At 30.9% G+C, this 24,808-nt stretch overlaps 1 protein-coding gene across 1 annotated transcript; it reads left to right on the forward strand.

Annotated features, from left to right (window-relative positions):
• The first annotated feature begins 6,352 nt into the window (after nucleotides 1-6,352).
• On the forward strand, nucleotides 6,353-24,573 carry LOC117687700 (transient receptor potential cation channel subfamily M member 2-like). The gene is made up of 16 exons (XM_066084901.1): nucleotides 6,353-6,455; nucleotides 6,696-6,850; nucleotides 11,662-11,700; nucleotides 11,937-12,044; nucleotides 12,161-12,223; nucleotides 12,304-12,490; nucleotides 14,264-14,368; nucleotides 18,233-18,332; nucleotides 18,473-18,704; nucleotides 19,176-19,238; nucleotides 19,424-19,576; nucleotides 20,031-20,297; nucleotides 20,462-20,654; nucleotides 20,934-21,105; nucleotides 23,497-23,669; nucleotides 23,903-24,573. Exons 1-16 carry the CDS (start codon nucleotides 6,353-6,355, stop codon nucleotides 24,013-24,015), a joined length of 2,226 nt encoding a protein of 741 aa, XP_065940973.1. The 3' UTR covers nucleotides 24,016-24,573.
• The last annotated feature ends 235 nt before the right edge of the window (nucleotides 24,574-24,808 follow it).

The raw sequence follows: 24,808 nt of genomic DNA on the forward strand, positions 1-24,808 counted from the left end.
CTTATCTAAGTGCTTCAATACAATGTTTCTGTACATAATACTATCAGTCTTTCTTTCTGAACTTTCTCCCCTATAACTTTCACTAATTGTATATTGATATGCATATATATTTCTATATATATATTAGACACTAGCTAATGAGAATTTTTTTTTTTTTGAAATTGTAATTTCACTTGCTATTATACCAATGACATATTTATATGCAATTGTGAATTGAAAATGTCAAAAAAAAAAAAAATAATAATAAAAAAAAAAAAAAATTGGTTACCTAATAGAAATGAATTTCTGAAACATTGTAAACATTATGAAAGAGTTGGGGGGGGGGGGTGACAAAACAGAAATCGTGACCATGCCATTTTGACTATTGCAAACATTGAAAAGCAACTTCCTATTATCTTATGTCTTTTGAAAAACTGTAAATTTTATGGCAAAACTGAAGAAAAAAAAAGGAAACGTATTCAAACCAACAAATGAAGTGTACAATAAACCCATGAAATGCATATTTAGGAAGAGTTTAATACCGGATGATTTCTAATTAGCAAATTAGTTCAATTGATTGATATTTTATAAAAAAAAAAAATAAGTGTTGAATTTTTCAGAATCATTTTATTTGTTGAAAACTCGTGTTTGAAGGATCAAGGAAATAAAAAAAAACAACCAAATAAACAAATACAAAAAAAACAAACAAAACAAAACAAAACCAAAAAGAAAGTGGTGATCAACAAAGAATCTGACCTTTTGATGTTTTGCTACTCGCCTTTCTAAATATTAAATATTCTAATGGCATGTTTTTTTCATGAATATGTTTTTTGTTGCATGCCTTTTCAACGATGTGTTATTATGTCTTTCTGTTAAAACGAATTCATTATGAGTTTTATAATAACCTACCTGGAAGCTACTTTGCTTTAGTAAGGAGCTGTTTGATGACAAGTGGTGAAAAAGAAAAAAGTTCAAACTCAAAAGTAAAAAGAGAAATTACAAAACAGGATCATAGCAAACCCGGACATCAAAAAAAAAATAAAGGAAGGACCAGGTGCTAAAGAGGAGTGAACATTTTCTCCTGACCCGTCCCTTGATAAATGTATTTTAATACTTTATAATAATTCATTTTGTAACATCTCAATCATTATTTTGTTAATGATTTGAGTATCTGATTAAATGAGATATTTTTCACTGTAAATCACAAGTTTTGATTTAACTAATTTAATCACAAACAATATAAAACTAATAAAATGTTAAGTAACATGAAATGATAAATCAATGAATGAAGATAACAGTCTATATGTCAAAAATCGAGATTAGGTTGCACAAATGAAAGGTAATTTTAGGAGAGAGAGAGACAGAGAGACAGAGAGCGAGAGAGAGAGAGAGACAGAGAGAGAGAGAGAGAGAGAGAGAGAGGTATTGATTTTAAGGTATTATTGAAAATGAAATCGACAAAAATTTATACTGCTTATAGAAACTATTTTGTCTTTTTGTAATTTAAAATGTATGTTTGTTGTTTTTGTTTTAGAACAAAACAATTTTTTATATTAACCTAGGTTTTAAAAAAAGATCAAATTGAAATCCATGTTGTAAAAATTGGGTTTAAAAATTTGAACTGGAACGGCAAAGTTATTGATAATATATTCAATCAAAACATGTTTTGTCTAATTAATTAAGAAAATGCATGTAGCGTAGCATTTACAAACGTGATTTCACGAAACTAGAATGATGATGATCAAAAAGTTGAAACATCAATAAAAAACCCTTGTAAACAATAGATTGGCAACTGTATAGGAAAATAACTAGAACCTTGGTGTGCATATTGTTTGCAGAAAAGATCAATTTCTTTGATATCACAATCTTAGTAGTATGTAATTGTGTAAACACGTGCTATGGTTTTTAATTTGTGGAATTTTGATCTTAACAATCAAATCAAAATCAATCTTACAAAAAGAGTTCAGACCTTACTCGATGAAGATCTAAATTATATGGTATATTAACAGCAGTATGAAACACAAACGCTACAATAAGTCAACAAAACAGCAAAGAAAAAACAAGTCCAAACACATGGGGACTTCTTTGTTCTGATGTCTGAGTCAACTTTCCCATTGATTACTAGTCCTATTATTGTTAAAAAAGCATACCAAAAATAGACTTTGTTTGACTCTTATGTTAAGTTCAAAGTTATTTACACGCACGCAAACTATCAAGCCCGACATTCAAACCAGAGTATTAAAGCTATCCCCAACAATATGCGTCTGAAAACATATATGTCTTATATTCAAAACAAAATCAAAATAAAAGTTACGTATATCATTTATATCAATATATTCAAAAGATAAAAATTGATGCTACATATAAATATAACATTTATACATGGGATAACGGAAGGGGTGTAAAAGCATGTTATTGTAATTAAACAAGATTCATGTTTTGTAAAGTTAAGGTGAATTAAATTCTCATTTGTTGAAAAAAAACTCGTATTTATAAAGCCTGCGTATTTAAAAACAAAAATTCTTTTCCTGAAGACCTTTAAAGCCAAGCGTGTTGTGAACGCACACTTAGAATGTATAAAAGGAAACAACAAAAGATTTCAATATCGACCGAAGTAAATACAGGAACCCGGGAAACGTCTGCACAGGGTCAAAATTGATACTGTAAAATAATATGTGCGAGACACAGAAAGTGCATTGCGTTCCTTGTAGTTAGAATGCATATCTGCGGTTGATGTTAAAGATGTCTACCAATACAAACCAATCGACGACTGGAAACAATAATCAGGTATACATCAAATTACTTATATTTCTGTTTATTTACCATGCAATTACACACCTTACTTGAACTCTTTTTTACTTAAGCGTATGAAATATTGTTTTAAGAAGGGACTTGGCACATGATTTGAGATATTTTTGTTCATCATTTTATAAAAACGTTTATATGTTTCAAACATGGTTATTTTTTTTATCAAGATCGATTATGACGTACATTAATAAAATATTACAAATACATCTCTTCCACGTGGAATGTTTGCCTGCTTTAGACATCGCTTGAACTTGTTTGATGCATCGTTTAATAGAACAATAAAATTAATTATAATGTTGTCATTATCAATTTAAAGAAATATTATAACAATGGTATGCTTTTGACTGAAAACTACCTATAATGGACATTAAAATTGATTATTCTAAACATGAAATACATTTCTTTAAAGATATTAACAAAATCTACATGATCCTACCCTAGTCCTAGCTAAGACACGGCTATGTATCAGAGGTATTCTATTATAAAACAATCAAAATTTCATGAACCCCGTATTTTTGGAAAGTTTCTTACGAGTTAAAATTGAAAAAAAATAAAAGATCAGATGCAATTCATTTGTGCTTTTTATGGTATTGAATTTTTTTTTATATAAAAATACATTTTCAAACAGTTTACATGTGCTATCGAAAAGAAGCAAACAAATTAAACTTGATAGCCTGGTCATTTTTTCTCGTAATAAATAAACACATGTGATTGTTATGGGTCTGAGTGCAGACGTAGTCCAATACTTTCATTTCCGCTATCTATTATTTAAAAAAAAATGTTAAGCATCTATAAACTATCTGTAGCATAAGCGTTATTTAACAATTCGAAAAAAAATATTTTCTTAAAGCTATTTTAGTATATGTGTCTGCTTGTTATCATGCAATAATATGTAACTGGCAACATTTAAAACAAAATGAAGAATGCATTTACCATTATAAGTTGTCATAAGGATAGAAACAAGGACATGTTATTGTCGAACCATTTGCATTAAATTAGTGTTGGTTTGTGCTGACAAATGGTTGATTTTTCGTATGTAACTTTGTTGAAACACAGAATGTTATTCATTTACACTGTGTTTTTTTTTCACACACCGTACCTTTAAACCTTTTTCATTACATTCGATGTAGTTGGGACATTTGTTAAAAAATGACAGAAGTTGTTTTTTAAAGCTCGTCTGCTTTGTTACGTGGTTGTTAAGGTTTGTGGACTTTAATAAGATCAATTATCATTATATATCATGTTTACCACACATTTCCAATGAACTATATAAAGAAGTTTTCAAAAGCTTGGCTATTTCTAACAAAAACCTTGGCAATTATCTGCTTAATCTTTTTTTTTTTGGGGGGGGGTCAAAATATTTGAAAGGTAAAATGCTCAAAATCACGACTTTCAAAACACTTGTATTTTATTTGTAATGGTTTTTCAGTTGTTTTGAAATTGTATCTACTTTTTTGTACCGATACTTTTTAAACCTTTAGTTTCATTTTTTATGAACGTGAGACACATTTAAAAAGGCTTTTTAAATTAATTTTTATTACAAAAATTTAAGGTATCATGTTCATGAATATTTTTTTTCTTAGGTTTGCATCAATTATATAGGTATTGTCTTCGATGAATTTGACTAAAACATCAGAATGCTAAAAGAAAAAGTAATGTATGTTAATTAGAGCTATTTATAGAAGAAAACTAGCATAAAAACAAGTCATATGTAAGTAATTTAAAACGAAATGTTTCGCAGTAAAAACGGAACATTCATTCAATATTATTATTTCTTTGTTTTCAGTGCACAATAATAAAATAACATATTATGACAAGGCAAATGTTGAAACTCCTTTTTGCTATAATGCAACTGTAATGTATTTTGTTTCTGAGTCATTATGTTTAATGTGCTATCTGTGTAAATACACATGCTCACAACAACAAGGAAATTTTAAGATCTTTCATACACCACCTAATTAAAAATATTGTTATAATCAATTCAACAATTTGTTCAAAGAATGAATTCAATAGTTCTGTTATCAATATGCCTATAGACTGGAATGAAGCAGTTAACACTTTACGTGTATATACTGCAAAGTTGTTTATTAAGAGATATCACTTGACATTTTTTAAGTTGGCTGCACATGATTATTTTCTACAAAAATGTTTAAGTTATACATTCAGTTTAAAGGCAAAAAAATCCACAGCTTTAAAACAACATGTATTCAGATAATTTATCTTAAATTGATAAAAAGAAATGTGTTTTCGGTAACTATAGTTTTGTGCTATATAAGAGACTTCTATAAAAATTATCAAACTCATGGATTCTTTATTAAGTACCACTAAAACCTCATGTTTGGTATTTTATGCAATAAAACTTATAAAATGTAAAAGGTTTGAAACACATTTTGTAGGCCTGCTTTCGATCTTAAAATTAAAATTACAAAATAAGATTAACGTTAACCAAATGTATAAAGAAAGTTTGATTTCTTTAAGTCAAACTTTGAAGTTCATTAAAAAATAAAAGCATTTAAATGATCACCATGTTTTATAATGTCAATATCATCCTGAGAACACAAAAACAAATGCAGAAGGAAGACTCTTTAAAATGTTTAAACTGTTCTAGCCCAGTTTTATAAAGGTCGAATTTGTAGTAATTACATATATCCCTTGTAATTTAATTTTGTTGCCATGATTGAACTATATTAAGTAACGCCGCGCGATTCTAAAATTTACATTTAGATCTACATCTTAAATGCAACGACAAATTATTGGATATCCTTTTGAGTTAGTCTCATTATGATGTATGCAACATTCATTAAACGATAAAAAAACCGATTGTTTTCAGGCAAAAAGTACTTTACAGCCAATTTAAAGGGGCATAATCACGATTTTGGTCAAATTTTATTTTTCTGTTTTTATTATTTGCAATGCTTTAGGAATGCATTTCTAATGATGAAATGAAATTTGGGTGCCAGTCGTTAAGTTTTTAGCAAGATACAGGGCTCACAATTCTTTGTCATGTAAACAAGGCTCGTGCCCTGTTTTTGTTTACATAGGTTCAATATACCAGTAAAAATCTTTTTAAAGCTGGTTTGTCTATTTCATTATTCATTTAAAGCATAAATAAACGGTTCCTAACGATTAACACACTTATTTTAGGTCTTAAAATGGAATTTTCACTTCAACATTCGAAATGTAAACAAACGCTTTGTTTACATAGCGAAGAATTGTAAGCTCTGTAACTCGCTTATAACTCATCAAATGACACTCAAATTTTGGTTGCCTATTAAAAATGACTTACTGAAGCACTGTAAACATCTAAATCGAAAAAGTAATTTTTGACCAAAATCGTGGCCATGCCCCTTTAAAATCATATTGCTGTAACAGAGACGTTCCTTTACGTAATTGTCACGTGAAGTTGAACCATGTTTACTTTTTTTTTGTTTTCTTTAAGGATGTGTCTGATATGAATATCTTGTGGGATAAGATAAGAAAAGAGGTGAATACAAGCGAACCCAAAGTAAAAAAAGATGGAAAACAAAAGAAAAAGAAACTTGTTAATATGTATTCAACTCCAACCATGGTGTTTTCTGTAATTGGGAATTCTGACAGTTTCGTACCCAGACCATGGCCAACAACACTTTTCCAAACGGCGCTGATTGAAGCAGCAAAGAGTGGTGGAGGTATAGATTTTTTTGAATGATGTATAGAACGACATTTAGTGGTATGTTTTTTTTTCTTTGTACAACAAGTCGTGTTGAATACTAGTTCGAATATACATCCATTGAACATACAAAGAAGTGCATATCTAGGCCTGTTTTTGAAGAGCAAGCACAATGAATATAGAAGTTTTTTTTTTAATTAAAAAAAACCCGAATGATGGTGTGTACATATATACTCACTAGTGGTTAATTTTTTTGAAGAAACCTGGATACTGTTCCGCAAAAACGACGAAGGACTTTCAAACGTCATAAGGAATGCCTATCAACACTACGAGGCTATGGAATTTGGGAAAAAACAAAAGGATATCGGTGACCCCGATAGGCATATTAAACTCATCAATATCGCTGGAAATGAGGTTTTTGTTGTAATTTCTGTTTAGTGTAATCCCTACTGTAAACTTGTAATCACATTTTCATCAAACAGTATACAATTTTATAAGTAATTTCCCCAAAAAGTGTAATTTTGTAAAATTTTGTATTTAATTATTCAGTATAATATTATTTAGTAATTAAGTTTTTTAAATGGTTTTAGCTCACCTGAATTGAAAGCTCAAGTGAGCTATTCTGATCACATTTTGTCTGTCGTCCGTCTGTCCGTCTGTAAACTTTTTACATAATGAACTCGTCTCTAAAACCGCTTGACCAATTTCAACCAATTTTAGCACAAAGCATTCTTGTGGAAAGACAAATATAAATTGCAAAAATTAAAGACCGATATTTATTCAAAGCGGAGAAAACCTCGAAACTGTAGAAAAAAGGGGGTGCATTATTATCTTCTTCTCAAGAACTACTGTTTGCCTACCCATTTTACTAAGACTCGTATTCTATACTTTTAAAACGAGGTATTTCGTTTAAAGCAGCCATGACGTATGATAAACGGGTCGATCTGACAAATATGGATTTGTTTGTTGTGCAACAGTTTGCGTGCGAATGGAACATACAAAAACATACCTTGGTGCCGATTTTTTAATGTAAATTGAGAGTTAGATATTTCATTGCGTTGACAGTTTTCACATATGGCGGTGGTGTTAGCTTGTATTGATTTTCGTTTCGTTTTCATTATTTACTCTTTGTAACCTGGGAACTATCGCCTATATTTTGTAATTGTTACGTAGACTTCGGTAAATCAGACAGTTGACTGTAACCTGTGCAAATTAAGTTAAATCTAATGTATTAATAAAGTAATCAAATACAATTCATTGTATCGGTAATTCGGTATGATTTTTTTTTGCGTAATGGTTGATTTTTGTTGAGATGCCCAGCATTTTTCGAGTTTATTTAGTTTAAATAGAGTTTAATATCGCTGATGGAAATATGTAGGTATATACATGTATATGATTCACTTTAAAATAATAAATTATGCTCTATATTTGTTATAGTGCATATTTCTTACGTTTAATTGTTTACCATGTCTAATGACTAACCATATTTGAGTGTTAAGCTTCAAATTATAAGCAAAATACAGAGCTTTGCTCACAATTTTATGTTTGTTCACAGATCTGAGGCCATGCATTTTTTTTTTTCATTTTAGATGCTAAATAGGAAATACAAAGTTAAAAATTCTTAAGCTGAATGTAATAAATTCATGTGGACAAAATATGACTCAAACCTAGCACAACTTTGAGCTTTGTATCTTGCTTATAATTCTACGATAGACGCTGAAATTTTAGTTGATCATAAAAAAAATATCTCGCTAAACGTTAATTATTGTACAAAAAAGGATGATATGCTGTAACTTTCTGGGGCCCCCTCCTTATACAATGAATAATGTGAAATCTACATCAATTTTTATAGTTTTACAGACACCAGTAAATAAAATCGAAATTATGGGGATAAAGGCATTATCGCTATTAAAAAGAAAATATTACAGTGGAAAATTATCCTGGTTTGTAGCCATTTGTTATTTTTGAATAAAGATGAAAATAGTAGGTTGGCCTTCGCGAAATAGAGTGATTTGCCTGTCAATACATTGGTTTTTATAGCTCTTGAACATTTCAGTGTATTCAATCAAGTGTTAGTAAAACGACAGCCATTATATTATAATTGGGAAGACAAAATAAATGTTTGGATGTTTTTAATTTGAGGAATTGAGCGCATTGGGGTACAATTTTCTTCTTCACATCTTTTTTTTTAAAAAATACAATAACTATTATAATATTCATGTTTTAAAAATACAATAACTAGTAAGTAATTGAGGAAGAAAATGTACCTATATGTACTCAAAAAGCCCTTTTGTTGTGGGTTTGCAAGTCTTTATAATATAATAATGTGTTATCAAATTGGTTTGGCCCATGTGTTATTATCTGCTCAAATGATTGGTACTTGTATGACCAAACCTTATTTAGGTTCATTATCAACATATATATTAAAGGACCAAAGTATATTTACAAACATAACAATCCACTCGAAAATAACATATATAATGTTCACTCTGTGTGCTGCTTTGTTTTGGTCGGAGAGAGCCATAGTTACAATCCCTTAAGGTTAATCACTCAGTTTATGACTGACCCACATGTCATAGCTATGCCATTCAGTCACATTTTAGTAACATTTAATTAACCCTTCAGTTGAATGCATGGCAAACCTTTATCCTGTTCTTAAATAATGCATATTCTATAAACTGTATTATTCCGGACGGACAGTAAATGATAAGCCTTGAAGACAGTCTGATAAGCCACTTCGAAAAAAGGCAATGGCTAGCCTCATTATACATATACACATTTTCTCTGTGAGAGACCAAAAAAAAAACCAACTAAATATTCTAATACAGTTCTAAGAAAGCAGCCTTGTAATGTAATAACCTTCATAAAACGCTTAGAACTGTTACGAACAGACGAGCTTGGTATTGCCACAATACGTTTTATTTAACAATAACACAATTCTTTTATGTGTCAGTTGCTTTATCAAGGCAGCAAAAAAAATCTTAGAGATGATGGGTACCTACTAGTCACATACTTCTAGAAAAATATAATAAATTTGATATTATAATCACTAAATCAACTACATCATAGGGAAATCCTCAATCAAATAACTTGACAGAAGGGGAATCTAAAGCGAAGAAGACTCTAATCGAGAAAAAAGACGTAAACATCGATGAGTCAAATACCGAGGAGAAAGATCCAAAGATATATGAAATCAATATCGGCGATGATGAAATTCAAATGCTGAAATTTGAAGAACTTATTTCCAAACAAGAAGTAGATTTCTTCAGTCCAAAAATGGAGATAAGTACGTATTCATTTTTTTTAAAAATGTGTCAACATTGAAAAGTACGTAATGTTTACTGAGTATTGAATTATTGTAGAAATGCCGGTTCCACTTGCTATAATTGTATGTGAAGGGGATTTGCAAACAATCGATCACATTTCACAAGCACTGCAAAAGAATATCCCCGTTATCATCATGAAAGGATCGGGAAAGGCTGCAGATTTAGTTCTAGATTTCATACGAAGGTTTTGTTTTATAATCAAAGTATAGCCAAGCTACAAAATCAATGCAACTTTCTATATTTGTTTTCGTCTCTTAAAAAGTTATTGTAAATCTTTTGAGTACAGAAAAAATACCATACAAAGAATATGAATATCTAAATATTTTATTTGTGTGTGTGTGTTTTTAGTGGAGAGGAAATTCGGAAGAAAGCGAGCATCTTATTTGGCATTCAGTTTGATAAAAAAAGATATGAAGATTTGGTAAAATTGCTGGACACAATTAAAAATTATAAGGATTTAGTAAGAGATTTTCAATATTTTCTCTATTTCCTATTAAAGCAAATTTTTTAAAAAGTTTAAGTAAATTTTGATGGAAATTTTTGTTTTGATAACTTTAATAATGAAAAATCCATTTCATTGAATTTGGAATAAATATAAAAATTTGATTTTTCTGTGTTTCAATAAGTTACAAAGGTTATGGGAAATCTTTTTAGGTAGGGGAATTTGACCTTGACCGTGATGATCCACTAATGCTATCAAACAATGTTGGAGAAACTGTAGTCAGTTGCTGGTCAACAGAGAGCATTAATGCCAATGACGCAATAAGTATGCAACATTATTACTTATTTGGTTAGTTACTGACTCATTACGGAAATATATTGGGTTGATCAATCTCATAGATGGCGAGGCGAAGCCGAGCCGTCTTTGAGATTGATCAACCCAATATATTTCCGTAATGAGTCTGTAACTAACCTTATAAGTATTTTGTTTTCCCGAGGACTATCAAGCGACATATTCATTCAAAAATACTGCAGTAGCGGTGATCTACGCAAAGCCATGTACAAGATGCCTCACATCTCGTCCAATTAAACTCATTTAAACTCTTCAAAATTATCAATACCACCTTTCAAATACGCTTAAAAAATCTTTGTTTCACCTATATTACTTACAATGTTTTGTTGCTATTCAGTTTTAAACCTCTGCAGAGATTTGAGCAAATTTAGACGTTGCCATTATCTTCTGCTCCAGACACAACAATGTGACGTCAATATTCAAAGGGCAACTACTCTAACTTAAAAAATAATTCCAAAGGGCCACTATTCTAAATATTTTAATGACTTACTGAACACGATTTTTGTGTTAAATAATATGAAATATCGAGATGAGTAGGTGAGGCGGCGGCCAATGACGGCCATTTTTGCCTAATATTAATCCTCACAGAACCTACATAGAGATATATGAGGCAATCACGTGCCATGTTTAATCCAATGAAAATGTGACATTTCAGTCTGAGGGAAAACAAAAATAGTTAAATGTTAAAGAAATAATAGAGATGACAGAGAAAACAACTAGGATTTACTGATAGTCACTAATGTGATCAAATTTGGGCATGCAGGCGTTTTTTTAATGAATTACTCATAAAATTTTCAATATTTCTTGTCCATGAATATGCAGAAATCAATACGTTTCTAATTGTAGAACACGATCCAAAAAAGCAACAGGAATCAATCCAAAATACATCAGCAAATGCAAATGGTTTTCATCTTCAAGAAAATGGACATGCACTCAAGGGTTTTTCTCTTACCTGGAAACTTCTTCAAAAGAACTCTATTTGTCCAGACGAGGCGATTCTAAATCAAAGTCTGCAGAAGTTTAAAAGGGAATCTAGACCATACGTGTTGAATCCAAAGTATTCCACGCCTACATCACTCCCATAATACTTCTATTTCGTATACCAGCTTTTACAAGAATCAAAGCGTTTAGAAGAATGCGGGCCTGTGAGTTTTGACCTGTTCATCATTATAGTTTGATTAGTTTTCTTTTTTTAAACATATGTTTAAGTGTCTTACATTGAACAAAAAATAAATAAAACATGTTTTAAATGCATAATTGAAAGACTCATTTTAAAGCAACTATTAATCTTTTGGTAAAATGTTGATCTTCTTAGTTTTATTAGTTTTATTTTAAAATTACTTATCATGGCTGTTTTATATTTGTATCAACCATGATATAGATTCTTCTTCTGGAAGCTTTAAAAGCGAACCGATGTGACTACGTGAGGGTTTTGTTGGCTAAAGGGGTGTCATTCAGAAAAGTTGATCTACCTGAGCTTTACGGGCAGGTAAGTTACATTTTAATTTCAAACTTTCTCTATTAATATGGAATTATTTTTTTTATTTTATTTTATTTATCTATTCTATTAGTCATATTATAAATTGTTATTATATTCATTGTCAGACTGTTTCCTGCCAGGATTGTAAAGAAAAAGATGATTATTTGCATATGGAGTGGATTTTAAATGTATGTATGCTATTATCTAAATATACTTTTTAAAGTCTTCCAGATGTTGTCTATAAAAACAGCATTAATTTTTTTGATAGCAAATACAAAAAGAGCAGACGAAAAACCTTTTTAAGAAATATAGAAAAATGACGGAAAAAAAGGAAAAAGCGGAGGAGAAGGGTGAACAGTGGATAGAAAATGTTGATAAAATGCAAAAACTATCAAAGTCGGTAGCAGAGGCAGCAAAGGAGCTGTGTTGCAGAATTTTAAAATACGAAAAAAAAGGTATTTATTGAGGATTTTCTTTTTATTATTTCCGAAAGAAAGACACATTCAATATAACCATAGTATGATAATATTTAATTATTATTTAAGTGTTAATTTATTAAGTTTGTCTGATTATTATTATAAGGAGTCTTAATTTTTCATGACTTCTGTCATATTCATTGCTTACGTACTTTAATTGTTACTACTAATTATCGTTTTTTTTAATTGATTCATTCATTGATATTTGTTTGCTAAGTTCACAATGACAATGCACGAATTACTCTGTCGAAAGTTTACTTACAGTAAGGGACAAGAACTTAAGATTATTAGAATTCAAACCTTTAAAACAGTTTATTCTATAAAACAATTGTCATTTTTTCTGTAAAAAAAACCCCACAAGAAACCATGTTTCTTAATATATTTCTTCCTAGTAATTCAAGAACTTAATTGCATCATCTTTATTCTCGCAAAACTAATTATTTTAATTCAAGTTAAAGATCTTCAATAAAATAGTAAAACTCTTATGCGTACATGTTTATATTTGCTGAATAAAAATATATAAAGCGTGATGAAGTTCGAATAATTGTTGTAGGCCATACTATTTTAAATAAAAGAATCAAAATGATAGAATGCACGATACTTTGCCATATATTTGGAATGTTACACATAATGTTTCGTATAATTGATTCATTTAAAAACTAAAAAAAAAAAAAAAGATGATACCAATATTCTGTAAAAAAAAAAATTAAAAAAATTAAGGGCAAACGATTTTTACTATTTTCTTTTATTTCCTACAAAGCTTGACTTTATGATCGCGTCATAAAAGCACGATGGCAAGGCCCACAACGGAAACAACGTTTAAAAAATTACAATTTTAAAAAAATCTAATTTGTATTTTAGTTACTAAGTCTAATTTTATAAATGTATCAGTAACATCAGAGACATAAATAACAAAGATTGGCATTCGATCAAAATCCTGCGATCCCTATTGTAAATTGTTCCCAGTTTGAATCAGTATATCTTTCTTATAAACAATTATATTTTACAGCTAAAACCTATTACCAAAGCATTCAAAATATTATATTTTCATGAGTTTATGTCATATAAACAATATTAAAAGAGTAGTTTTAGGAAGCAGTTGGCTACCTGTCGTCCGAGACTTCGCCGATGTTTTATAGCTGATCAATATATATTTTTTATATTAATCTTATTTTTTTTGTTTCAAAAATGTCTAAAACCTACGCACGCTTTTCAACAATATACTTATGGTTTAAGATCAGTATCTCAGTTTACTAAAATGAAGTTCTCAAAGTAAGGTTGGTACCATTTTTAACAACAAAACACATTAATGGCGGAGTTGCCAATTTCTGTTATTAATGTCGCTGGTAACATGTATAACACTTTATTTTAGTAGAATGCGTAAAACATGTACAGTAAAAACTTAGATAAGCCACTACCAGTCGGAAAATTTTACTCCTAAGATGAGAAGTCTATGGTTTAAGTTTGAAATTCTTAAGCTAAAATTGAAAATTCCGCGATGAAACCTGAAAATATCAAGATTCAAATTAGAAAAATCTAATTTTAAAGTTGGAAATCCCAACTTAAGGTTTGTATTTTGATGTAAAAAATGCAAACTTGGCAATAATGCACCTAAACCATGCTCCAGATACTCATTCACCGTTAATTTCAGTGCAAACAGAAATGTGAACTATGAAATGTAATAATCTTGTGATAAATATAAATGTGTTTTCAGTGGACATTTCTGGATATCAAATTTCATAAATATTACAGAATCTACTGAAACATCAACTATTTCCGATATATTACTGTGGGCAATCTACGCCAATAGAAAGGAATTAGCTGAAATTTGCTGGCTTAGATGTGGAAACCATTTATGTAAGCTTTTTAGCTCACCTGAGCTGAAAGCTCAAGTGAGCTATTCTGATCACTTTTTGTCCGTCGTCCGTCCGTCTGTCTGTCCGTCTGTAAACTTTTTACATTTTGAACTTCTTCTCTAAAACCGCTTATCCAATTTGAACCAAATTTGACACAAAGCATCCTTATGGGAGGGCGAATATAAATTGCAGAAATAAAAGTCCGATCTGTATTCAAAGCGGAGAAAACCTTGAAACTGTAGAAAAAGGGGGTGCATTTTTAAAAATCTTCTTCTCAAGAACTACTGATTCCAATTCAACGTAGTTTAGCATAAATTATCCTTATGGGAAGGAAAATATAAATTGCAAAAATTAAGGTCTAATTCTGTTTCAAATCTGAGTTATTACGAAAATAATAATAAAGGAAAGGCGTGTTTCAATCAGTTTAATAGCCTCGGATTCGGCATCCGGTAAAATGGGTAGACAAGACTTGGCCTGGGCAAAACAAAAGATTGGCAGTTATTAATCTGCCAATCTCATTAAAATTTCAGGATATTTGATGGACCAGTATATTTGTATTTGCTGTAAATATTGCTGCAAAATAATGCGTATTTGGAATTGACGATTGCCGATCTGCCCCGGCTTTTATTTTGACACGGCCCGGTTTTGCTTACCCATTTTACCAAGACTCGTATTCCATACTTCTAAAACGAGGTTCTTTGTTTAAAGCAGCCATGACATTATACGAAAAAGGGTCGATCTGACTATGATGAATTTGCTTGTTGTGCAACAGTTCGCGTATGAAGGGAAATTTTTGAAACATGAAAAATATATTGGTGCCGATTTTGTTAAGTAAATTGAGGCTAAATATTTCAATGCGTTGACAGTTTTCACACATGACGTTGATGTTAGCTTGTTCTGATTTTCGTTTCGTTTTCATTATTTATGCTTTGTAACCTGGAAACTGTCGTCTGTATTTCGTAATTTTTACGTATCAAATCAAACAGAGACTTCGGTAAATCAAACAGTTACGTTAACTGTTTACCTGCGCAAATTAAGCAAAATCTGATGTAGGAGTACTGAAATACAATTAATTCTATCGGTAATTCGGCATTATTTTTTGCGTAATGGTAGATTAATGCAATAGGTTTTTGTTGAGATGCTCGGCATTTTCTCTAGTTTATTCAGTTTAAATAGAGTTTGATATCGCTTACGGAAATATGTAGGTATATACATGTATATATATGATTCATTTCGAAAAAATAAATTGTGTTCTTTATTTGTTATACATGTAGTGCATGTTTCTTGTGTTTAATTGTTAACCATTTCTATTTACTAACCATTTTTGAGTGTTTGCTTCGAATTATAAGCAAGATACAGAGATTTACTAACAATTCTATGTTTGTACACAGATCTTAAAAGCTAAAGATTAAATGAAAGTACTGATAGTACTGAAAAGCGCTAACGCAGCTTCTGTATGTATATAACAGATATATGTATATAGCATTTCAGCTTCTGTATACGCACTATATTTCCTCATCACTTTTGCTTATAGGGGGCGGTTATTCGATGCACCGGAAGTTGAAGTCTAACGACAATAAAGGGCTGAGCTATGCTTAGCGCTTAAAAAAGTAAAAAATTTGTCAATATTTATTACGAAAATTTTCAAAATCTGTTCTTCCAGAAACCAACTTATTGAATTGTAAACTTAACCTTTTTAGCTCACCTGAGAATGGGGCCACAATGGGGGGTCGAAGTTTAACAAATGAATATAAAGAGTAAATCTTTAGAAATCCTCTTCTCAGAAACTAATCGGCCAGGAAAGCTGAAACTTGTGTGGAAGCATCCTCAGGTAGTGTATATTCAAAGATGTGAAAATCATGACCCCTGGGGATAGGGTGGGGCCACAATGGAGGGTCGAAGTTTAACATATGAATATAAAAAGTAAATCTTTAAAAATCTTCTTCTCAGAAACTAATTGGCCAGGAAAGCTGACACTTGTGTGGATGCATCCTTATGTAGTGAAGATTCAAATTTGTGAAAATCATGACCCCCGGGGGTAGGTTTGGGCCACAATGGGATATCGACGTTTAACATAGGAATATACACAGTTAATCTTTAAAAATCTTCTTCTAAGAAACTAATCAGCCAGGAAAGCTGAAACTTGTGTGGATGCATCCTCAGGTAGTGTAAATTCAAAGTTGTAAAAATCATGACCCCCGGGGGTAGGGTTGGGCCACAATGGGGGATCGAAGTTTAACATAGGAATATTTACAGTAAATCTTTAAAAATCTTCTTCTCAGTACTAAATCGAAGGCAAAGCTGGAACTTGTGTGGAAGCATCCTCAGGTAGTGAAGATTCAAAGTTGTGAAAATCATGACCCCCGGGGGTAGGTTTGGGCCACAATGGGGGATGAAGTTAAACATATGATTATATACAGTAAATCTTTAAAAATCTTCTTCTCAGAAACTAATTAGCCAGAAAAGCTCAAACTTGTGTGGAAGCATCTTCAGTTAGTGTAGATTCAAATTTGTGAAAAGCATGACCCCTGGGGGTAGGTCTGGGCCACAATGGGAGGTCAATGTTTTACATAGGAATAAACAGAGTCATCCTTAAAAATCTTCTTCTCAGAAACTAATCAGCCAGGAAAGCTGGAACTTGTATGAAAGCATCCTCAGGTAGTGTAGATTCAAAGTTGTGAAAATAATGATCCCCAGGGGTAGGGTGGGGCCACAATGGGGGGGGGGTCAAAGTTTAACAAAGGAATTTATAGGATAAATCTTTAAAAATCTTCTCAGAAACTAATCAGCCAGATGATTCTTTATAATTGTTAAGACTATGGCCCCAGGACAATTCTTTGGCCTCACGAGAAGGTTGAGAGTTTACTGTACGTTTATATCCCATATATAAACTATTGTTAGGGATCTTTTTGAGAACTGCAATACTCAACACATGATATGACTATAAAATCATCCTGTTAGAAAAGGGACTAATGATTATAAACATAAGAATATCCAGGGGAAAATGGATTTTATTTATACAGGATTTACATGAATTATTGTATATTGTCCAGATAGTTTGTATTATGACTCCATTGAGCTGATTTTATCATACCTATTGTTCCTCAGGTGAGCGATATGGCCCATGGGCCTCTTGTTAGATTTATGAAACTTTTCGTGAAAAAAAATATTGCTAAAATATAAGGCTTTCAATATGTTTTTCAAAAAATATGCCTTCTAACACATTTGATTAGTAAGAACAGAACGAGTGTATTTCCTTTTCTATCATATGATATACGTGTCGAAAATGTAATAAAAATGAAACCGAGCAAAGTGTAATAATGGATGAAATTTAATGTAATTTGAAAAAAAAATGCAAAAAAAATATTCTGCCACAACTGTCCGTGTTCATCAATTCCAATTTTTGTGTTCATTCATGATCACTGGAAATCCATTATACTGGGACTGGTACAAATAGTTTGTCTTTTTTGTCGAACAAATAACATATGTCACATGATTTTATGTTTCAGAGCTGATATACAAATATCATGGAATAAATATCAATACATGTATAATAGTTCGAACTCAAAAAACTATACTGTTTCTGTTTTCGTCGAAGAGCTAAGAGTTTTTGTTTGATAATATTTGTGTTTTACGCATTTTTTTTTATAAACGTATACCATTAAGCCTCGCATGTAATATGCAAAATTAAAAAAACCTGGTTACCTCTCGCCAAATCTCTATATCTAAGGTTTCTTTTTTTATATTTAGACAATTTTGGTAGGTTTTTTTTTCTCAAAAATTTCAAAGAAAATATATTTTTGATTTAGATTGATTACGTCGGTTTGGATTTTTTGTATTTGCAATTGCTATTTGGTTGTTTTAGTGACTGGATTGCTGTGTTCAGCTATTCTCAAGAAACTTTCCAAGAAGGCCAGTAATGTCAAGGAACAACTTTTGTCAAATGATTTGGAACAACACTCAAAGTAATTTTTGTTTGCAATTAACGGAAAACTACTGAACTACTCTAACATGCATCTAATCAGCGCGCTTATCCATTTAATTTAAAATTACAAAATAGGAACAAATTACTTAGAAAAAATGTTATTTTAAATTGTTTTTTCAGAATGTTTGAACAACGTTGTATCGCATTGATGGATAGTATGTACAACGAAAACACAAAGCATGCCATCGAAATGATGGATGACGAGGCGGTTGTTTGGGGAATCCACTCCAGCCCGTTGACCTTTGCTTATGAAAATTTCATGTATGATATTGTAGCTCATACATGTTCACAAAAGAACATGAATAAGCAATGGTACAACAATTTGGCACCAGACTTGAAGCCTTTCTTCCTGGTAAGCATTTCCGTTAGAAGTAAACTTATTTTTGTGATATCGTGTTATGTTAACTATTCTAGACACATCATTTTCATTCAGTTCTATTTCAATTACAATACTCATATAACCTTAAATCTTTAATATAAGATTAGAGATTAGAATGTGGTTTTCTTTTATCATCTTTAATTTATGTATGCTTGTACTTAGCGTTTATGCCCTTTTAAATACAAAACAATACTGAGTACTTGACGGATAAAATGAGAATAAATGTTTATTGAATTTCAGTTTATTGCATAATTGCAAAACATAAAGACATTTTTCGTTTGCATGTAAATCCCACTCGGTTAGGGTTAAACCTTAAAACATATTTGGATTTCCAAGAATAATACTTTAAATATGTTTTAAATTTTATTCGAGAACTTGCATAAATATATTTTCATTGTAAAATTGTTTTCTTATTAAAGAAAAAAATTATCAATATGATTTCAGTCTGCTTTTAAAGAAAAAAGGAAGTTCATCACTGCACCCTTGACAAAATACTTATTCAATTATGTAAGTGGAAATATACAACTAATTAAGGAAATTTATGTTATTTCATTCATGTGAAACTTTTTACTGTTAACTTCTTTTTGGCTTTTTAATACTTTTTCTCGTATATTCAAGTTGTACGTACTTTTCTTTATTAATGTTGGAGGGAAGAGATTTGGTGTCTCTAATAAAAACGTTCATTATTTCAGATGATGTTTTTTATAATGCTTGTAATGTACAGCGCCTTTGTACTCACGAGTATCAGCACCAGATACTATGTACAGGACATTGCTCGAGTGTTTGAATATTATGTGTATTTCTGGGGAGCTGGAGATTTTATTGAAGAACTGATAAGTTGTTTTGTAAGTTTAAAAATCTGTAGTTTTAAACAATTTTAAAATACTTATCAAACTGAATTGTCAGTTAGTCGTTTTGGTATCTACAAAATGTATGAGCAAAAATAAAAAAATAATGGATATTCTATACCATCGAAAGAATAAAGGTATGTGTTTTGATCACACACTTATCAATCAAGCATTATTCTTCCAACCCTACTACAGAAAAATATTATAATTATTCCATCCATACTCTCTCTCTCTCCTCTCTCGTGTGTGTGTGTGTGTGTGTGTGTGTGTGTGTGTGTGTGTGTGTGTGTGTGTGTGTGTGTGTGTGTGTGTCGTATATTTATTTCAAACATTTTCTTCCAACAAAAAGTGTATTGTTAGAACATTTTTTCCGGATAAACTGCGCATACTTTGAAACATTGCGTTGCTCTGCTTCTTTAAGCATCGTACATTTTACATGTCTTCCTTTTAGGGATGCTTGGAAGCCCAGGGTCGCTCACACAGAAGCTATTACTCCAGAATGAAACGATATTTATATGATTTCTGGAATGTAGTTGATTTGCTGTCATACATTTTGCTTATTGCTGCATTGTTTGTTCGACACTTTTACATTGACGAAACATTTACCATTGCAAGACGCATGTTTGCCTTGTCTCTGCTTGTCATGTATTTGAGATTCCTGGAAGTGTTTTTAATTCACCGAAAACTTGGGCCTACCCTTATCATGATAAAAGAAATGGTATGTGAATTAATGTATTATATACTGAACGCAATTTGTACAAGATTTTAAATGCAAAATATAGCAGATGGACAACATGTATCGTGATTTTACTGTCCTTTTCGTTAAAAGGTTCACTATTCATTCTGAAAATTAAGCTTAAAGACCTACTTTTCAATATTAAGCTGAAAGACCTACTCGGATTCCTGTCCATTGCTGTATTTTTGGTATTGGGAGTTGGTATATATTATCATGCCAACCTCTGGCCAGATCATCAATCAATATGGAGCGGTGATTGGACCAACTGGAGAATCTGGACCATTATATACTATCCCTATTGGCAGCTTTATGGGGAATTGAATCTTGATTATCTTGATGGTAAGTGAAATGAGCACATGATTTATAAATCAGATTAGTATAATCGTTAGACTATTGCATATTCATCATTTTAGTAAAATGTAGCTCATGAAAAATATAGACTGCACTGGAAAAGGTCTTCACATTTTCTCAAAAGTCTTCAATTTCAAGTTTGTCTATGACCGTAATTAAAGTTCAATTTGACCATTTCATTTTTGTTAAAAATATTTGCGTTCATCTTGTTTTCTTGAAGAGATACTGTACCAGAGATGTTTAACATTTTATCAAATAAAATTTTAGGTAGTAAGCCGGATTTCGAAGAGGACAAATGTACCAATATAACATCTGAATGGGAGTCTGATACTTCTAAAGAACGTTGTCCTCAAGAAGACTGGACGGTACAAGCCGTGGCTGCATTCTACCTTTTATTCTCGAATCTCCTTTTGGTTAACCTTGTTATCGCAATGTTTAGGTAAGACTTTTATATTGTGAATTTCATAAGACAGCTAGTTGCAAGAGGCTGCGATTGGAACTATTTTTTTAACGACCAATTTTTAAAGATATGTATTTAACATATTGTTGAATAATAGTACAGTTATGGCACAACCTTTTTAATAATCATAAAAAGACGACATGAAAATCGATTGTTTTGGATTTTTGGTTTTTTTTTTCATCTTATCATTTAATATAGTAATTTACCATTACAAAAATATAACCGTTTGTGACATTTTTCTCTACAATTTCCTTGTCCATTTGTAGCAATTAAATTGACAATTTTTAATCGTTATTGTTGTATTTTAAAGCTTTTATATTCTTATACAAAAAAAAGGGAAATCATCAAATGCCACTGAAATTATCATCCTTTTTTTTTTAGGTCATCTGAGTAAACTCAGGTGACCTATTGCTATCCGTTTTCGTCCGTCATGCGTTAATTTTACATTTTTAACTTCTTTAAAACTATAAGGCTGATTGTTACCATTTTTAGTGTGAGGCATTTCTGTGGTTAGAGGGATCTAAATTGTTAAATTCATGGCTCTACCGCCCCAAGGGCACCACAAGTGGGGCCAAATATGCCCCAAAAAAATCCCCAAATTTTCAAAAATCTTTTTCTCTACCCCCACTTATATAGGGAAAACAAACTGGTTACATAGTAATGATGTCCAGGAAGCCTTTTACCTAAATTGTGAAATTCATGACCCCCGAGAGAGGGGTACAGGCTCTAGGGCTGGACATATTAAGTCCTTTTTTTTAATTGTTAAATGAATTAATTCGGATGATAATATCTATTGTCATTTTCCGTTATATTATCAAACTTCGTCTCGATAAAGTTTTGCCGGCGATTTTTTGAAAACGACAGAATTAAATTTTAATGTTTAATTATTGTAGCACGTGCTTAGTTCTCCCATACTTTCTTTTTGGACATCCGGTTTATAAACTTCCAGTTAACACATGCAAAATACAAAATATTAAAAGGATTCTTGTTTCAATTTTATTTTTTTTATTATAATCTAAGAGATTTATAAATTAGTAGTTCAAGCTACAAAATCGTAAGTGATGCCTTCTTCCTACATCTTACTATTCGGCATAAAACTATGAAAAAGCGGAATGAAAAAGGTAAAAATTAAAATTAAGGACAGATTTAAGAAATGAGGCATGAGAAATGTTAAAATTGTCATAATCATCATATATTTTAAGTTTCATTATAACTATTGAAAACTTTCGGTTTTTTTAAGTTGATAAAAAAATGTCTATGGGAGTTTTAAACTTAATTCACGTGTGTCACGTTTTCTCAAACAGTTTTCAAGCAAATATTTTTAAATTTCGTATTATATAATGAGACCTAATGCGCGGACCGAAAATGGTTCTAAATAAGATTGCGGAGAATAGGGATCTTGAGGGGTCACTTTTCAAAACGGTCCTTTAACTATCATTTTTTTTAAGTTTTTCATCCGATTTTTAAAATCTGTTTGGTCTTTAGTTAAAAGTGAAGAGTACAATTTGAAAATAGTTGACCCTTATAGGGGTTTAAAGGGGCCTAAATATTAAAATTTATGATGTTCAAAACGAAATTTTAAGTATAGCTTCTTTAAAAGTTATGAAATTATCATTCTTTTGACATTTGTTAAGTTCTTTTCAGGCAAGTGGATATACATGTACCAAGGCGTTGAAGAATTTGGGGGAAACTATGATTTTTTTCTGATTTTTTTTTATTAAAAAGGGGAAAAGGGGATGTCAAAAAGCCTTTTCAATTTGTTTAAGACAACAAAATTCTAGTTATCTTTGAAATTGGCAAAAAAGAAATTTGTTAATTTTATTCAATGTGTGTGTTGTTGTAAAAGAAAGAACAAATCTTAAAGGGGCATAGTCACAATTTTGGTCAAAAAACTATTTTTTCGATTTTAATGTTTACAATGCATTAGTAAGGCATATAATTTAATAGGCAACCAAAATTTGAGTGTCATTTGATAAGTTAAAAGCGAGTTACAGAGCTTACAATTCTTTGCTATGTAAACAAAGCGTTTGTTTACATTTCGAATGTTGAAGTGAAAATTCCAGTTTTAGACCTAAAATAAATGTGTTAATCGTTAGGAACTATTTTTGTATGCTTTAAATGAATAATAAGATAGACAAACCAGCTTTATAAAGATATCTTCCTGGTATATTGAACTTATGTAAACAAAAACAGGGCACGATTCTTGTTTACAGGACGAATTGTGAGCCCTGTATCTTTCTTAAAACTAAACGACTGGCACCCAAATTTCATTTGATTATTAGAAATGCATTCATAAAGCATTGCAAATAGTAAAACAGGAAAAAAATGACCAAAATCGTGACCATGCCCTTTTAATTCTATATCAAATAGCTACACATTCGAGAGAGTACAGGAGAATTCGGAAAAGCTGTGGAGATTTGAGAGATACACGGTGATCAATGACTACGACTGGAGGATCCCGTCCCCCATCAACCTGGTGTTCCTCCCCTACCGATTCCTGTGTTGTCCAGCGAAAGAGAACTGCTGTCTACATAAGTGTCAAAGTAAGAAAACAAGTCGTTTCATCAGCAATGGATAGGAAACATGTGGTCGCTTGTTTACATTATCCATTTTGATTCGGTTCTGATTGAAATTATTACCAAACATTCTACTTAAAATGATATAGAATCAATGTTCCTATCAATTTCTATATGAATTTTGTCCATGATTTGTGGACCAAGAGGAATATTAAGTAAGATAATAAGCTTCTTGTATTTCTCTCTTCTATTTGTGCTAGCACGTTACAACAAGAAGAAAACAGAGATGAAAAAGGAGAAAAAATCAAACGATATGGCATTTCGGAGGAATTTGCAAAAGATAATAGCTCTAAGAAATCACAACAAAATTTAACACCAACCAAACTTTCCAAGATTTATTCTTAAGAAGTGGATAGGATATGTAAAAATAACATGAAGAGGAGTAAATGTACTCTTGATAAAAGGGAATGTACAGAAAAAACTCAGTAAATGTGTAATGCTAATTGGCAAATAATTTAAAATTATCTAAATGTAATCGTTGCAGTTACAGTTTATTCCTTCGAAAACATACATGTATATTAAAGATTAGAGCGTTATGTAATACATACATACATAAACATGTTGAACTGACATTAAAGGAAGTATACATCTGTCCCATACTGGGAATATGTTGCTACTGTACAATAACCGATGTATTACTTTGTTGTATTACTGTTGGTTTTTAGGGTTTTGCTGCTTTTATTGGTTTTTCTTTGATTTTGTTTTTGTGGGGTTTTTTTCCTGTTTTTTTTTTCTCATGTTTTTCTATTTATACACTTTGATTTGATTTTTTTAGCGTCTGATTTTTCCTTTGTCATTAAATTGGTAACAGCAATCTTGTAACCACAATTATTCTCAGAAAACCCATAGTCTACTAACTATATAAATATATCTTATTGTAACAAAACTGTTTTATTTATATAATTTTTTTAACTTTTGAGCATTTCAAAACCTTTTGATAAACAATATATATTTTTTTAATTTTTTGACGTTTGCATCGATCAAACATGATTGTTAAACCTAAAACTTAAGGTTAATATTAATGTTTGATTTATTTCAAGTTAACGTTTGCAATCATTAAAAAAAAGATATGAGGCACAGGAGTTTATCAGTTATATAATGTATTC

The sequence above is a fragment of the Magallana gigas genome, chromosome 1, assembly GCF_963853765.1.
Source record: "Magallana gigas chromosome 1, xbMagGiga1.1, whole genome shotgun sequence".
In the NCBI taxonomy this organism is placed as follows: Eukaryota; Metazoa; Mollusca; class Bivalvia; order Ostreida; family Ostreidae; genus Magallana; species Magallana gigas.